General features: G+C 37.0%; 2 protein-coding genes across 4 annotated transcripts in view; one reads left to right on the forward strand and one right to left on the reverse strand.

Moving 5' to 3' along the window:
- The window catches only part of LOC126353996 (ras-related protein Rab-10), a 37,296-nt gene extending 33,225 nt beyond the window's left edge, over positions 1-4,071 (reverse strand). Inside the window, exon 1 of the mRNA XM_050003301.1 lies at positions 3,756-4,071. Coding sequence (XP_049859258.1) covers positions 3,756-3,882 — 127 coding nt within the window. The 5' untranslated portion in view covers positions 3,883-4,071. The remainder of the gene's footprint in view (positions 1-3,755) is intronic.
- A 100-nt stretch (positions 4,072-4,171) lies between these two features.
- Positions 4,172-15,434, forward strand: part of LOC126353993 (protein lifeguard 1-like) — a 41,151-nt gene continuing 29,888 nt past the window's right edge. The window contains exons 1-2 of one of the 3 annotated variants that reach the window (XM_050003300.1): positions 4,172-4,369; positions 4,510-4,700. In XM_050003300.1, the coding sequence (XP_049859257.1) occupies positions 4,649-4,700 (52 nt within the window). In that variant the 5' untranslated portion in view covers positions 4,172-4,369; positions 4,510-4,648. Of the gene's footprint in view, positions 4,473-4,509; positions 4,701-15,434 lie in introns of all 3 variants that reach the window. The other 2 variants (XM_050003299.1, XM_050003298.1) reach the window with 2 other exon arrangements.

Raw genomic sequence — 15,434 nt, forward strand, 5'->3', positions numbered from 1 at the left:
ACTGTCACTACTACAAGATTATGGGTTTAGTGATCCAGTATTGCAGCAAAATTAAAATTACTGTTGAACATAATATTCATGAACCCGAAGTGCCCGAGATTCTACTCCTCTTTACTGCTTCTAAAGTACAATGATATTAGCTATATCCATCAGGAGCAATACAGCCAATTTTGGCGATTTCCAAGCAATGTCTGATATGCGCACAAGTATCTTTAAATTCAATCTACCCTTTCATTTTTCTGATAGACATGAAATGTTCGTTAGTTTATTACTGAGCCTTTTGATATTTTTATGGAAGACTCTGCAGGCATTTCCTTTAACATCCATTGTCACTCTACATCTGAGTACCGCTTAACTGAATAAGAACCAACACTGTAGCATATGCAGTCTTTCTGTAAAAGTGGAATAAAACTTCTCAAAGGTGCAAATTTGGCACACAAAAGCAGACTGTTCCCTGTGTAATTCAATGATGTACTCCAAGAGCTTTCCCAAGCAATACAACAGAGTTCCTTGCAGTGATGGGTGTATCAACAGATTACATTCACAACCTGGATACTAATTTGCAATTTGAGACAACTGTAAATATTTTGTGATTATTCATAGGCTACAGAAATAAGGAAAACATGAAGCATTCACATTCAAACTATGCAGTGCATTGTACAGCTGAGTGAAGGACACTAATGTGTGAACATTTCCCTGCTTTTGACGATTTTTCAGTTTAACATTAACACGTGCCACTAAACACTTTATGCAGCACATATACCACTCAGACTGAAATTACCTTCACATTAGTATGAGAAGCACTCTCAGCAAAATGGTTTATGTCCTTAGTTGTAAAGTCCAAACTGTTGGCTGCAAAACCTATTATCATCACATGAGCTTTTCCAAGACCTCCTTCCAAAAGAGCCCAAAACAGATGTGATATTGCTGGGCTCTGCACTCATCTTAAAAATATTAGTTACTTGCTAATCATTTCCCAAAGAGTGTTGTACCCGTTTTACATTTTCCTCATGACTACAATCTGACAATAAGAACTTCTTGGTCATCTTAAACTTTTTTTTCCACAACAATGCCTGCACCTTATGCCGTGTATCATCTCCTGAACTCTTTGAGTAATGTAAATGCTTTAGTCAAGTCTCCAAAGCATTGAAACTATTGGGGACAGCTAAATGAATCTCCTGGATCTTTTTTAACCGATTTAGAAGGCTTGACTGTAATTCCGTCTTCTGATCTAACTAACATTATTAATATAAACTGCAGTTTGCAAAATTTCTAATTTTTCTTAGGCTACTGCTGCATCAGCACAAAGTTTCAAGATTAAATGCTCTCTTTCCAGTATTATATAGCAATAGTGACAATAACTGTACCTCCATAAGTGACCAGTTCGATTCCCCACCTGAGTTTTATTACGATACATCACACAGAAATAACACTGACATTCCTCATAGTGACTGCCATAACTGATGATTCAGTGGCAATTTCCACACTTGTCCACTTCATTAGAGTTTTACTGACGAGAGAGAGTTTACAAACTTTGTTCAATGAAAGATATGGACATGTGGATGATACAACGGTAATGTTTGCAGATGACATCTCCCTCATAGAAAACTCGAATCCAGAACCTCTGTAAATCTAAGGAAGGCTAATAAATATTTCAGTGAAACAACTTTTTAAATGCAAATGACAATGAAAATACAAATGTAAGTGCATGGAAAAAATTAATTCTATATTTAAATAGTTAATTCAGTTCCAAACGAAGGGGGAAGCACACATTCTTGTTACTGTTGATCAACACTTGACAGTGAAGGACCATATTAGCAAAGTACAGTCAATATATTTTTAACAATTAAATACCTAAGACAGTAAATACTGACATTGTTTATGTACAATAGTCTAGTCTACCCATACTAACACAATGCATCAATATTGGAAAATGTGGCCCACTTGCCCTCACTATATGTATTTCCAGCAGTCACACTTAAAAACAAATGAGATACACTCATTATTACAACGGACGAAATACAGATGATTGTCCCTTATGTATGAAGCAGCCCATTTATTGTTGGGGTACATCTAATATGCCACTCTGAAGAAATTTGCATTCAGAAATGGTTACTATCTCATATTCTCCGTATAGCCTAAAAGAATACCTAGAGGTGGGACAGTAATTACTATTTTCTTCAAACAAGAAATTATTAATATCTCCATTCAAAAACCACGAACAATAAGTACACAGTGCATGTCATTTTTCTTTTATTGACTGGTTCATCTCCTGCTGTTGCTGTTCCAGGTAAATTGGACACACATAGTGTTCCAGAAGGAAAACTGCTAAAGAGTATCACTGTGAAGTGAGTGAATTGGTGTAGGCGTTAACATGTGATTTAATCATTACCTTGCTTAAAGGCTATGTCCAAGATATCTTGCAATATTATGAGATGGAAAGTTGCTACTCACCTTACAGCAGAGATGCAATGGAGACTCTACTGTGTAACACATAAATATTACATCCAGAAGTAAATTACATTATTCTTTAACAAATAGTAGTGCAGTAGTTGTCTTTTAACTGATGCATATATATTGAGTGGTACTAACATCCAAAAAATGAGCACGACTATGGTCAAAAACTACAGACTTCATAGCAGCAAAGCAAAACTAGTTATAGATTACTAGTCTACAATTTGAAGTTTGTGTTATCAAAACAACCAGGTGTTTTTAATACCATTACAGACACTGGTCTATTCTGAATAAGAAACATTAAGAAACTGTCTAAGGGCAACAGGAATACTCCGTAACTAAGAAACAAAGTTTACTGCCAACACAGATACTTAAATTAGGAAGGGAATGACACCACAGATTGCAAATAATTCATTGCACTTAAGATATATCATTAAATAACACAGATAATGAAGGACTCAGCAAGTCATACACAGTAAAATCTATTTCAATTTTTAACTATGTATATGCCAACAACATAATACAATGATGAATGCAAAAAGGAAACATGCATTCTTTTTGTACTGATGATGGCGGTGGTGGAGGGGGGGGGGGGGGGGGTGACAGAGAAAAAAAAATACATTTTTTCTCTCTCTGTCAGCTATTGGACCACTACTACACAACTATTCATTAAAAAATAATGCAGAACGTAATTTACTTCTGAATGTTAAAACGAAAAAAATGGAAACTACTAGTAAACAAAACTTCCCTCTTCAACTAATGCAAAATATCAGATCGAGAAACATCTCGACGGTATTTTTACTGTGTTATCAACCTTACACATTAGCCGACGAAGTTTAATTTTTGTTGAGTTAAAAAGAAATGGTCGTTACAAGTAGACATTCACTACAAAACTCCACAGCAAAGTCACATGAAGGTAAAACTGTATTTATCATCGTAGTTTTACATCCAATTCAACAGGTTTCGTTAGAAAATTGGCTCTTTTTAAGAACCCGTCTAATTCACATAATTCGAATATTACATAAACGCGTTAAGTACAGTTATTAATGCCGAAGATATTCCACATTCCATTCGACCCCACCCCACAAAAAACACAGTATTCCATGGTACTACCAAAAATAACATGGCACTTGCTTCTTTTTCCAGTCACCCAATCACTATGCGACACCAATACTATGAAAATTGCGGAATTCAGACACCAAGGGCTTAGAACCTACGAGTTTCCTTCAATTTTTAAAATTAAACATAGAAAACAACTAATTACTCTACAGATAAAACTAATATTTGCAGCTGACATTTACCTATAGTGGATATGAACGTTGTTGTGAAGGCATCGTCCGAAAACCTAAATAGGATGCACGTTTTCCCCACACCTGAGTCACCTATCAACAATAACTTAAATAACAGATCATAAGTTTTCTTCGCCATTTTACGTAGTTCTCAAAGGCCCACAGACGTCACTTCAAGATTTTCTTTCCTTTAAAGAGGAAGTGGTACAGCCTCCGATGTACGGTACTGCCAACGTCGCAAATTTATGTTATCAACAATTAGCATAAAGCGCCTGTATTGATTTTATTATAATTCCCAAGCAGAAAATACATGCAAGCCCAATTTGATGCTGTTTTGAGAGCCATATTACCAAACCGACTAAAATGTTCTTTTTGGTAACTATCAATTTCTTAGTTGTTGGCCATTCTGATTACATATCTTTAACGTTGTTGTTACGGCTTTCGTGATATAGTTATCTCAATAAAATTTTGGGAGAAATGTGTGACTGAGCTGTATCTATTTTGATAGGGGTCTGAGGGCAGTTTTCTCAGGTACATTCATCTGTTCGTGACAGAGAGTAGCTGAACGACAGAATCAGCTGTATCTTTCTAGAAGGAAAACATTGCACAACTATCGATTTACACAGGTAATCACTGTCGTGTGACTCGAGGCTGACGTTTCTAAGCCAGTAAGCCTTTTGGTGTTGCGTTGCGTCGCGTAGTTGTTACTACCCAGCTAATTGAGGAAAGGTATAAATGAGTTAAATGAAAATTCTCTCTTCTATAGCAGATGCATAAAAAGAATCAACTGATGTTTATATGAGTGAGAGCTCTTGCTGTTTGTTCAAGAAAGTGTCAAATTAAATTGTGAAGTATTGCAGTTGCCTCATTTCTCGCATTATTGGTGTTCGCAGCTTTACCGCAGGATGACAACTTGGCAGCAAAATCCACCGACAGGCTACTATCCTGGACAACAAGGTTCATTTTATATTCTGAATTAATTTGTGTTTTATGCGCAAAAATAAAAGAATGCTATGAAACATTATTGCTCTAACTAAGTGGCTAAGTGTAGCTCTATCTTAAACTTTGTGCTGTATTTGCTATACAGTATGTCACATAATATGGTGATAAGTCAGGGTTAATTATATTTTGCAAATAGGAACTATTGAAGATGATTCATAGTGCTGCTGGTTAAAATCTATTCTAATCCAGATAAATATCATTAATTCTGTTGCAGTGTCGCATAGGTTAGAGAATAGCAGGGCGAGGGGAATTAAAATTTAGTTATTTATAACTTTCAAGTAACCAGTGCCCTCATTTCATATTTCTGGCAACAGGTTAATGACTATTTCTCTTGTTGACAATCGTGCAGTGCACGAGCAGACAAATACACTTGACATTGTAGAAATGTTGGCTGCCATTTAAGGTATTAAGAGTTTATCTTTCTTTTGTTTATGTTGTTGCAGTTTTAAGTTTGGGGAGAGTATCCCATGACATCTGTCATAATTGTGGAACCATTAGCAGATATGTTCACATCTTTTGACATACTTGCACATTTAAGTTTACAAACACTTGCAACATTTGACTTGGGCAAACCTCCCATTCCTTTGCTGATAAGTCATTCAGGCAAATAACATTATGTTCCTCAGCAGTAAAATTTTTTATCATGTTGTCATTTGCATAAAACAGGATAGGAATGACTGAATTTTGTTCTAGAATCAGATATTTTAGTTCAGTGGTATAAAATAATATAAAAGTAAAAATTTATAACAGTATAAATGTACTTTTTGTGCAACTCGTGCTTTGTTAACTGGACTTCTTGAGAAATGGTACACACATTTAGAAACATTCAAAAATCTATATATGTACATATTTTGCAAATCCCTGTACAATGTTTGATGGAGGGAAATTTGTACATTTTGTGTATGAACACTAATCTCCCTTGTCCTTACAGCACTTGTGTGAAGCAACAAATTCTGTTTGTGATGGATTTGTTCAGACACTGATTAGGTTATTCTGTTTTGTTCTATTGCAAGGAAACAGGTATATTACTTGTCATGAGTTAACTGTTGCAGAAGCAACGCATATTTTCAGTTGCAGATTTTGAATAAGCTAAGAAATTTGTTTGTATTATTATTATTATTTAATTAAGATAATTTGCACTTTGTTTCGAAGAGAATGTCTTTTTGCCACTGAAATGTGCAGAGGTTTTACAGCTTTTCAAGTAGTTTGCTTTCTCCATTGTACTGAATTCGTTTAAAGTTTGGAGAGGTTTCTGCTTGTGCAACATATGAATTCACTAGAGGTTTTGTTGTGCTAATATTTGTGGGACAATCAGGAGACTAAAATCATTTGGTAGAGTCAGCATGAAAATGGTTATGGTATAAAATATGAGTGTATGATCAGTAAGTAATGCTGTATATGAAAGGAGTCTTATTTGCATTCCACCTGACAAGTGCTCCAAGAGCTGAAACAAAAGGCTTTTCCACTTAACAATAACTTCACAGGCAAAAAGGTGGCAAATGAAGAGATTGAATACTAACTTTGAAACTAGTCTTAATCTGTACTCAAATCATAAACAGGATAACATTAAAAGCCCTAAGATTGAAGTGGTAGGAATTCCTGCTGTTATAATAAAAAAAATTCTGTCTAAAGTGAGGTAAATAAGAAATTTAACCTCATTAATTTCTATCAACCCATATGAGGGATGTATAATAAGAGAAATGAGAAGAATTGTAGATGAAATTCCCAACTTGTGAATGGATTTTTCAATTGCTGAGAAATTTTGAAGTCACTGTAATATGCTTAATTTTAAGATTGTGCATCTAAAAATGTACTAATGGTCAGAGACTGTACTGAAAAATATAGTTTATCAAGTAATTAAGAAATATGTATCCTTTTGTAAATGCAGACTTTTTGAAACAAGCATTCAATAGTACCAGTCTTTATGCAGTAAACTTTGAAGTTATTTTGAATACCTCCTGTTTAATCATGCACTGTTTGGTTTGCAGAAGAGTGAGTCCATGAGAATAGCAGTGTTGGTTCTCCTATGGACTCAAAAAGGTGTTTAATTGAATCCTATGGAAGTCTCTGCTTACAAGGGAACCTCCTCATTACACCCCCCTCAGATTTAGTTATAAGTTGGCACAGTGGATAGGCCTTGAAAAACTGAACACAGATCAATTGAGAAAACAGGAAGAAGTTGTAAAACTGTGAAAAAAATAAGCAAAGTAAACAAACTGAGTAGTACAAGTGCAAGATAGGCAACATCAAGGATAGTGTGAACTCAGGAGTGCCATGGTCCCGTGGTCAGCGTGAGCAGCTGCGGAACGAGAGGTCGATGGTTAAAGTCTTCCCTCGAGTGAAAAGTTTAATTTTTTATTTTCAGATAATTATTGTATGCCCTGTCTGTCTCTGTCTGATGCGAGGTAGCTGCAACATAGTATGGGGACACTACACCTAAAGAAAAAATAGAAACGTCAGTCGACTACAGCACACGGAAGAGAAAGTATTCCTGCTAACGAGGCTCCCTGGCTGGCAGCTGATTGTTCGCCACTTTCGACGAGTGTGTATTAAATACGTGAGATGTATTCCGTGGGCAATATGAATTCAGCAAATATAGCTCGCGACTTCAATAACAAGGTTAATGAATATTTTCCGAACTGTAAAGAATTGGAAAGTACCTTAAGGGATCGAACATTTGTGTGATTATTTCCTACATTTGTTGACAAACAGTACGTGTGGTGATGACTATACCTTGCTGATTGCTGTGGGGCTGTATGTACCAGATGAGATTGTTGACGATCTATATGAAGAACACGAAGAGGAAATACTGCAACTTTAATCTGATGGTATTTATTTGGGTTACAGGAAATGCTCCAATACAGTTTACTGTCCAAACCAATTAAAAGACGCAAATATAGATTATGGAGTGAGGTAGCAAATTTCAGAAATTTAAAGGGATGGAGGAAAAAAGCACAATTAAATATTGCAAAGAAGTCGTGGAACCCGAAGACAGAAGTTCAGTGAATTAGAAAACCATGTATACCGACAATTTATTAAAGCCAGAAATGAATTAAGTGCAGTGCATGATACAGACCTACAGATTTGGGGATTGCATTGTGCTAAACAAATCGTCGTGGACTTCAAGGCTTCATCTCATCGGCTTGTGATGTTCAAAAGAAAATACAAAATTATGAGCAGGAAGATTACGAAATATGTAAGCAAGAAATACGCAAATAAACTGGAAGAACTCTAAAAATGTTCAAAGACGTTTGTTACAGAAACTAACGTCAGATTCCAACAGTATGATGACACATATATTAACACAGATCAGTCTGGTTTTAACTATGAAATGAAATCAACCTGCATGTTATCGTTAGTTGGAGAAGGCGACACGGAATGTACTGTAAGCCAGCTGCGTGCCTCTTCACATAGTTATACCATACAATATGCTCTGAACAAAGCAGGATTTCTTTTACCTACATTTTATTTATGTTTGCAGGGGAAAAAGTGGTGTATTTGGACCACAAGTTCAGCGACAGGTGAATAGGGCACTTGCGCAAATGCCGAATGTCATTGTGAATTGCAGTGCATCAGGAAAAATGGAGAAGAGACTAGTGAAAGACTGTAGTGAACGTGTGATTGCTCCTTATGCGGACAAAGATTTTGCCTTACTCCTTGACAGATACACAGGACAGAAGGATCAGGCATTGTACAATTTTAGTGTGGGAGTAGACGTGGTTACCATTCCCCCAGGTTGTACACCTCATGTGCAACCGTTAGATATGTTTGGTTTTCAGCAAGTGAAATACGTTGTGAAAAGATTCTATGATTTTGCGAAGCTGCACAGGTACACAGAGCAGTATTGTTTACGTGATTGTGTTTCAATTATCAAAGCTCAGGCTTTCACATATAATCAACTTCGCTCTCCACAATTTCAGGACATGTTCAGATTTGCTTGGACATATGCAGGATTTGACGGTCTTCACACGGAAAAATTTGAAAACATTAAAAACAGAGCACAGGGAAAACTGTGCGACTGTGAAACTGTTGCATTCATTTGTTGCAGTTTATGTTAAAAAACTCTTATTTTTTAATCACTTTCTTGGGAGTGATTATCACATCCACAAGAAAACTTCAATTGGGCGAGGTAGAAGAATCTTTTTACCCATTCGCCAAGTGTAAAAGTTAGGTGGGTCGACAATATATTCCTGTCATGCGACGCACATGCAGTCACCAGTGTCGTATAGAATATATCAGATGTGTTTTCCTGAGGAGGAATCGGTTGACCTATGACCTTGTGATCAAATGTTTTCGGTTCCCATTGGAGAGGCACATCCTTTCGTCTACTAATCGCACGGTTTTGTGGTGCGGTCGCAAAACGCGGACACTAAACTTATTACAGTGAACACAGACGTCATTGGACAGATCATAACTTTGCAAAAATAAAGTAAGTAAACTTTTCACTCGAGGGAAGATATTAACCAAGGACTTCTCGGTCTGCAGCTTCTCATGCTAACTGCAGGACCAAGGCACTCCTGAGCTCACACTATCTTTGATGTTGCCTATCTTGCGCATGGACCACTCAGTTTGTATATTTTGCTCCCCCCCCCCCCATAGCTCCACTCAACTTCTCCTTGTTTTCTCAATTGATCTGTGTTCAGTTTTTCAAGGCCTATCCATTGTGCCAACTTATTATAACTAAATCTCCGGGGGGGGGGGGGGGGGGGGTTGCAATGGGGAGGTTAGTTACTGAGTTAGTAACTGAAAATCCTATGGTATTGAGGTGGTGTTATGGCAGCCCTTGGATCTTAGCTAGCTAACAAACATTAGGTTGAACTGGTAAAAGGAGCAGCCTCATGGAAAGAGAAACTGGTATGTGGTGTGCCACAAAAATCATCCTAAGGAGGCTGTTATTTCTGATCGTTCTTAATGACATGAGTTCAACTGGGCCAACTCTAATTTGTAGGTGATGAGATTTTGTTCTGAAGTGAAAAAAATGCCTATGAGGCAGTGCATGTTCTTTTTGAGGCCTAGGAATGATTTATTGCTTACAAAGTGAGAACAGTGGTGCATTGGAGGTCATTGAAGCTGATACATTAAGAATTTGTGTTTATTTTTTACTAAACAATGGAAACTCCAGTTTGGAATATAAAAAAAAAAAAATAGGGAAATCCTGATACATTACCACTCACAATCAAGATAGAAAACATACACACATGTGCATGCAATTCGTACACGACTGCTCTCACTTTCAGTTCCGATTGGAATGCGACACATTCTAGTTGTCTGCTGGTGGTAGCTGGTAGCAGTCGTGTGCATGAGGTGTGCTGACTTATATGAATGTGTGTGTATTATTTTTCTGTGCTGAAGAGGGGTTGGGCCAAAAGCAGTAATATATGGAAGTCTTTTTGTTGTGCCTGTCCGTAACACAGTGGGTCATCTCCACGGTGAGTGACAATCTGTCCCTTTTCTAATATTAAGTTTTGTTTAGTAAACATACATAACAGCCACATTCATGTAAAGCTGTACCAAGACAGTGCAATGCTGATCATCAGTTAATGTATACTATTGATGGACTGTTACATATCTTTATCTCCCTCAGTTGTTGCAGCACAAAATATTGGCATTTCCATAATACTTCCGCAAATATTTTGGCTCCACATACTACTTTCTACCTATTAGGGCTTCCCTTGTTAACGATTCTCATCTTGTTACAGAACGTCAGAAATTAGGATGTCTGTTTCATGTATATTGTTAAAGTGTTGCTTTTGTGGTTGGTTTACAGCAGGATAAAACGATTCATAATTATGTCATCAGTTATGATGTTTATAACAACATATTGGCTGTCTCGTGTAACAGATTTTTATTGATTTGCAGTTATTGCCAGTGATTTCAGTGTTCCATTTTGGTTCACTTCACCTATTTACAGTATTTTGCAGTATTATCAACATGTTATTCATGGCCCAGAAATGATGCATAGGAGTTTTGAGATGCATAGTTTGGTAGATGGTAATATATACTTACCCCCTTTAGATTTGGAAACATAATGTTTGTGAACAAAAGTTAGACATTACGTGTCTGCACATTTCATGAATGTGGGGTAGCAAGCAAGTTAGAACAGTGACATACTGTAAGTTTATGGTGATAGTTACAATAGGTATGCTATAATTGAGTTTAGAATTTTAATTCAAATAAGACAGGTATTTGAAAGGAACTCTACAGTAAACTTTGATCCATGACAGTTGGCAGTGCTCAGCTTGCAGCTGTGTAGTGAAAATGGCTGCAGGGTGATAACAAATGTATGTAGGTACTGTCATAGACACATATAAGTTCGAATTATGTGGTTGATTGAGGTAAACATGTGAAGGAGGTTCGCAAAGCTCAAAACTACTCTCGGGGGGGGGGGATATTTGTTCACCAACTATGTTATGGTAATTAATTCTAACAGGTGTCAAAAGTTTGCCAAGAATCTGCATAGTAGAATGATTAGTAAGCAATGGTATTTTTAGTTAATGTCATTTTATGAGAGACATAGAAATACCAAGCTTATTGACACCTTGTAATCACTAGTGTGAAAGTCTTTCAGTATGTTCTCTATATCATATTGAAATGTTTTCATTTCATTCTTTGTTGCACTATGCACACACTTGCTTGTCACCTTCACCAAATTACTACTAGGATTTAAATTAATAAACAGGTGCTGTCTAAGCCAAGAGGGTGTATTTCAAATTGATGGTTGGAGGGACTGAGGCGGAGCTAATAGGAAGCTGAAGCATGGTGCTGGCCTTTGAAGCATAAACAGAACTCTGCTTTCAAATGGTAGAAAATCAGTTAATTCCAGTGTGCCACCAAGTTTCAGCTGGTAACAAATAATCAGGATAGTAGTTTTACAAAGCACCGGCTGTAGCTGGTCAATATTTAAGTGCATAGCTGTACAAAATTTAGCTTGCGGAGCCACCACAGAGATTGAATTATGTTGTTTCCTAGATCACAGATAGTTATATAAAATTGCTTGTTTTTCCGTCTCCCATTTGTTTTCTGAAAGAATATTTCTGTCCGTTACAATAATAAACATTTGAAGTGTTGTTTCTATGTATAAACTAAACTGTCTGAACAGGCCATGAAGGCCCGACGGTAACAAACAAATGCTGTGTCATCCTCAGCCCATATGTGTCACTGGATGGTAATATGGAGGGGCAAATAATCAGGACGTAGCTCTCCCGATTGTCGTCAGTTTTCATGATAGTTCATATTTGCTCCACTGCATTGTACGGTATGCTCTAAATGTTTAATGGCTGTAAAAGTTCATGAACATAGTTATATATGTTTGAAAAGAGAACAGTTGTTCTCCAGAAACTCATTGCAATGCTGCTTGTTACAGAACTTTAAGAGTTGTTGGATATTTCTGCATAAATAACATTTTGTGTTTAGGCCTTTGTAATGGATATGTAACTAGATATGCAGTGTTAATTGCTAAAATGCAATTAAAAGAAGTGGCATGGCAGCACATGAATAGCCATTAGGAGCTTTGTACATCAGAAGACGTTTTAAGTAAATATAAAGGCCGATTCTTTTTTATAGATGCTATGACTGGATGGTGTTCCTGTTCCTGCTGCTCCTGGAAAGAATCCACCATCCTCTGTCCCTTCTGAATTGGTCGTATCAGATCAACCCTTAGCCACTCCTATGTTGTGGAGCCGTACGGATAAGAGATCACATCCTCGTGGAATCCTGCCTCCTCCTCGCTCTCCATGCTAAGCATGGTCCTCCTGATCATTTGCTTCTAATACTGACACACATTGTATGGACAATTGAATGGTGTCTTAATTTTCTCTGAGAACATGTCTTTTATTCTTAGGTGTAACTTTTTAAACTACTTTTGGGGGAGGGGGAGGTGATTGACTTTTCCTGCCACATGCCAGGGTCTGGAGGCCCCTCGACTCTACCTCCTCTGGCAGCTACCTTCGTCGTCCCTCGTTTATTCTGTTTTATTTGGTTTTAAATACAGTTAGCACTTCTTTGTGCCACACCCTATTTTACATTTTAGGAGTAGTATTTCGATTTATGCAAGACCTAAGGATTACTTATCCTTGATAGTAGCTGATGACGAAAGAACAGCTGAACAGATTTATACTTCCTCTAAGCTGCTGTGTGCTGTTTCTACCTTTAATATCTGGACTATAATAGACTGGCATGGAATGGCTGTGGGAGGGATGACTTTCATTACGTGCTAAGTCTGGGGGACACTGACCCGATTATTTCTCTTACCTTATTTTACGATTGTTGGTCCAACTGATGGTGATTTAATTTTTAGCCTTCTCAGTTTTACTATTACGGGTCTTTCCAACTTTTCCTAGCTATCTGAACCCTTAATTGGATTTGTGGGAGTTAGATGAGGTTACAGTTTGTCATACGGTACCAGTTGCCTGAGACTTTGTCCAAACAACTTTTCTTTCTGACAGTGGAAGTACAGTACCATGTATGTTTGATGGATGCAAGTATAGCTCTCAACGCACTGAAACCAATGATGGATTTGGCAGAAACTGGAACCTTTACAGCATATGAGCTTATCTTTGGCGAAAAATAGAGAATAACTAGGAACAAAAATAATTTGTTTCTTTGTGGTGTGCTTTCACAATAAGTGATATTTTTCAGTATGAAAATAGGCATAAACAAAAATTCATTCAGGATATTTGTGAAAGATACTTGAGAAACTGGAGCTACACACTCTATTTTTTGATGGCCACAGAATTGTATTTATGACTAAAAGTGTTGCTGAGTGCTCACACAATAACAGGATAAACTGACCAAGCTGGTACAGTGTCTAATACACCAGACTCACATTTGCTAGGAAAGTGGTTCAAATCCCTCCCCAGCACCCAGAGTTAGATTTTAATTTTCTCTGAATCTTTAAGGCAGATGCCGGGATGGTGTCATCAAAAAGAACATGGTTGATATCCTACCTCAATCTGACTTGTACTCCTTGCAGCGGGGCAGGGACAGTCGGTCAGTCTCTCCCTCATCTCCTTACTCTCTCTGTCATTTTAATAGAACAGTTCACCTACCTCTATATTTCTTCCTTCCGACATCCCATCACTCTGCAGTAGTGGATAGACGCTAGGCAGTGTAAAGCAGCATTAATGAAACCACTACCTAATACCTAAACACATTTGCCACGTAACTCAAGTTGCAAATCAGTTCCTGTAAGTTCATTTTCACAAATTTCAGGCGGTAGGAGAATGCAATTTAATTGCAGTAAGCATTTGAAAACTCTATTGATGTCTTTTATTCATACATAAGCACATGACGTGGCCATAAACTCCATGTTTAATGATACAAATGCTTTATCATTCCAAGTTCATTGTCAATCCAACATATTTCACATGTAAAAGCAGCCAGAATTCCTGCAAGTCCGACCTGATTAATTTTGCGATCTAACGGTCACCGACCCACCACTATTAGAGAGTTGAACATTGTTGTTTGAATGGGCTTCTATGTTAGAAGTGCTCACCAAAGTATTCCCTCAAGAACATGGAATGTGCCATGCGGAATTATCTCTATGATCAAAAGATTACACGCTTATAAAATTTCAACTAATTAGTTCTGAAACCTCACGCTTTCCTCAAAATGTTCGCAACTTGAACCACTTTAGTCACTACACATTCTATCTGGAATGATCTCCCTAGTTCTTCATTTTACATACTATTTTCGCGGATACATCAAGCATGGTGTTACTCGGAAACAGGTTAGCGGGTGACTCTCTCAATGCTCCTCTCCTCTTTGCCCATCTGACTATCTGCACACAGGAACTGCTTAATTCTGATTGGCTATTGATCTGAATGACCAATCAGAATGATCCTTCCAAATCTTCCTCATGGCAAAACTTGCCTTAGCCAACCACTAATCAGATAGTCATTTATGTCATTACAATTTCAATTTCTAATATATTGTTTAATAAAATAGAATGAAATGTAAAATATCCTTTAAATTAATATAGAAACTTTTCCGCTTCAGACTATTATTCTGGCTGCTGTCTTACAAAAGCAAGCACACATTGACATAGATCATCAGCATCATCGCTGCACCACAATTTTCCCAAGGTTCAATTTTATAAGGTTAATTTTTAACATATGTCCCGCTTACACTCTTTCATTCCCATGTATTCACACAATAATAGTAAGCAAATAATAATTTTGAATGATTTTTATTGTACATGATGTAGAGTAACTAAAGTTTTGAAAAGAAAATCCCAATTAAGTGATTTTATATACTGTGAGCTTTGTTAAGACTTCAGATGATAATGAAAGACATTTGGTTATTGTCCTAACTGAGTTTTGAAGCATAAGTGTCGGTTTTAGGATATTTAAATAATTTTCTCTATCTCCGTAACTATAATAGATAAAAATCTGAAATTTGGACAGGATCCCTTCCATAATAACAAAAGATTGCATACCAAGTTTGAACAAAATTGGGTGGTAATTACTATGGTTTATTTAGATTCGTAGAGGGTATGAATTTGTGTACTGACTTAATGTTACTTGACTGTTCTCATGGCAGGTAATGTCAGCTGCACTGTGAGTCAGAGTGAAGAAAAAACATAGCCAACCTGCAGCCACTGCACAGCTGGGTGCCTTATTGCATCGAATGTTAATTCGTAATAACTTGCTACATTATATCCTCGCCACTGATCTTGTTGTTGGTGGGATG

The sequence above is a fragment of the Schistocerca gregaria genome, chromosome 3 (genome assembly GCF_023897955.1).
Source record: "Schistocerca gregaria isolate iqSchGreg1 chromosome 3, iqSchGreg1.2, whole genome shotgun sequence".
Taxonomy (NCBI): domain Eukaryota; kingdom Metazoa; phylum Arthropoda; class Insecta; order Orthoptera; family Acrididae; genus Schistocerca; species Schistocerca gregaria.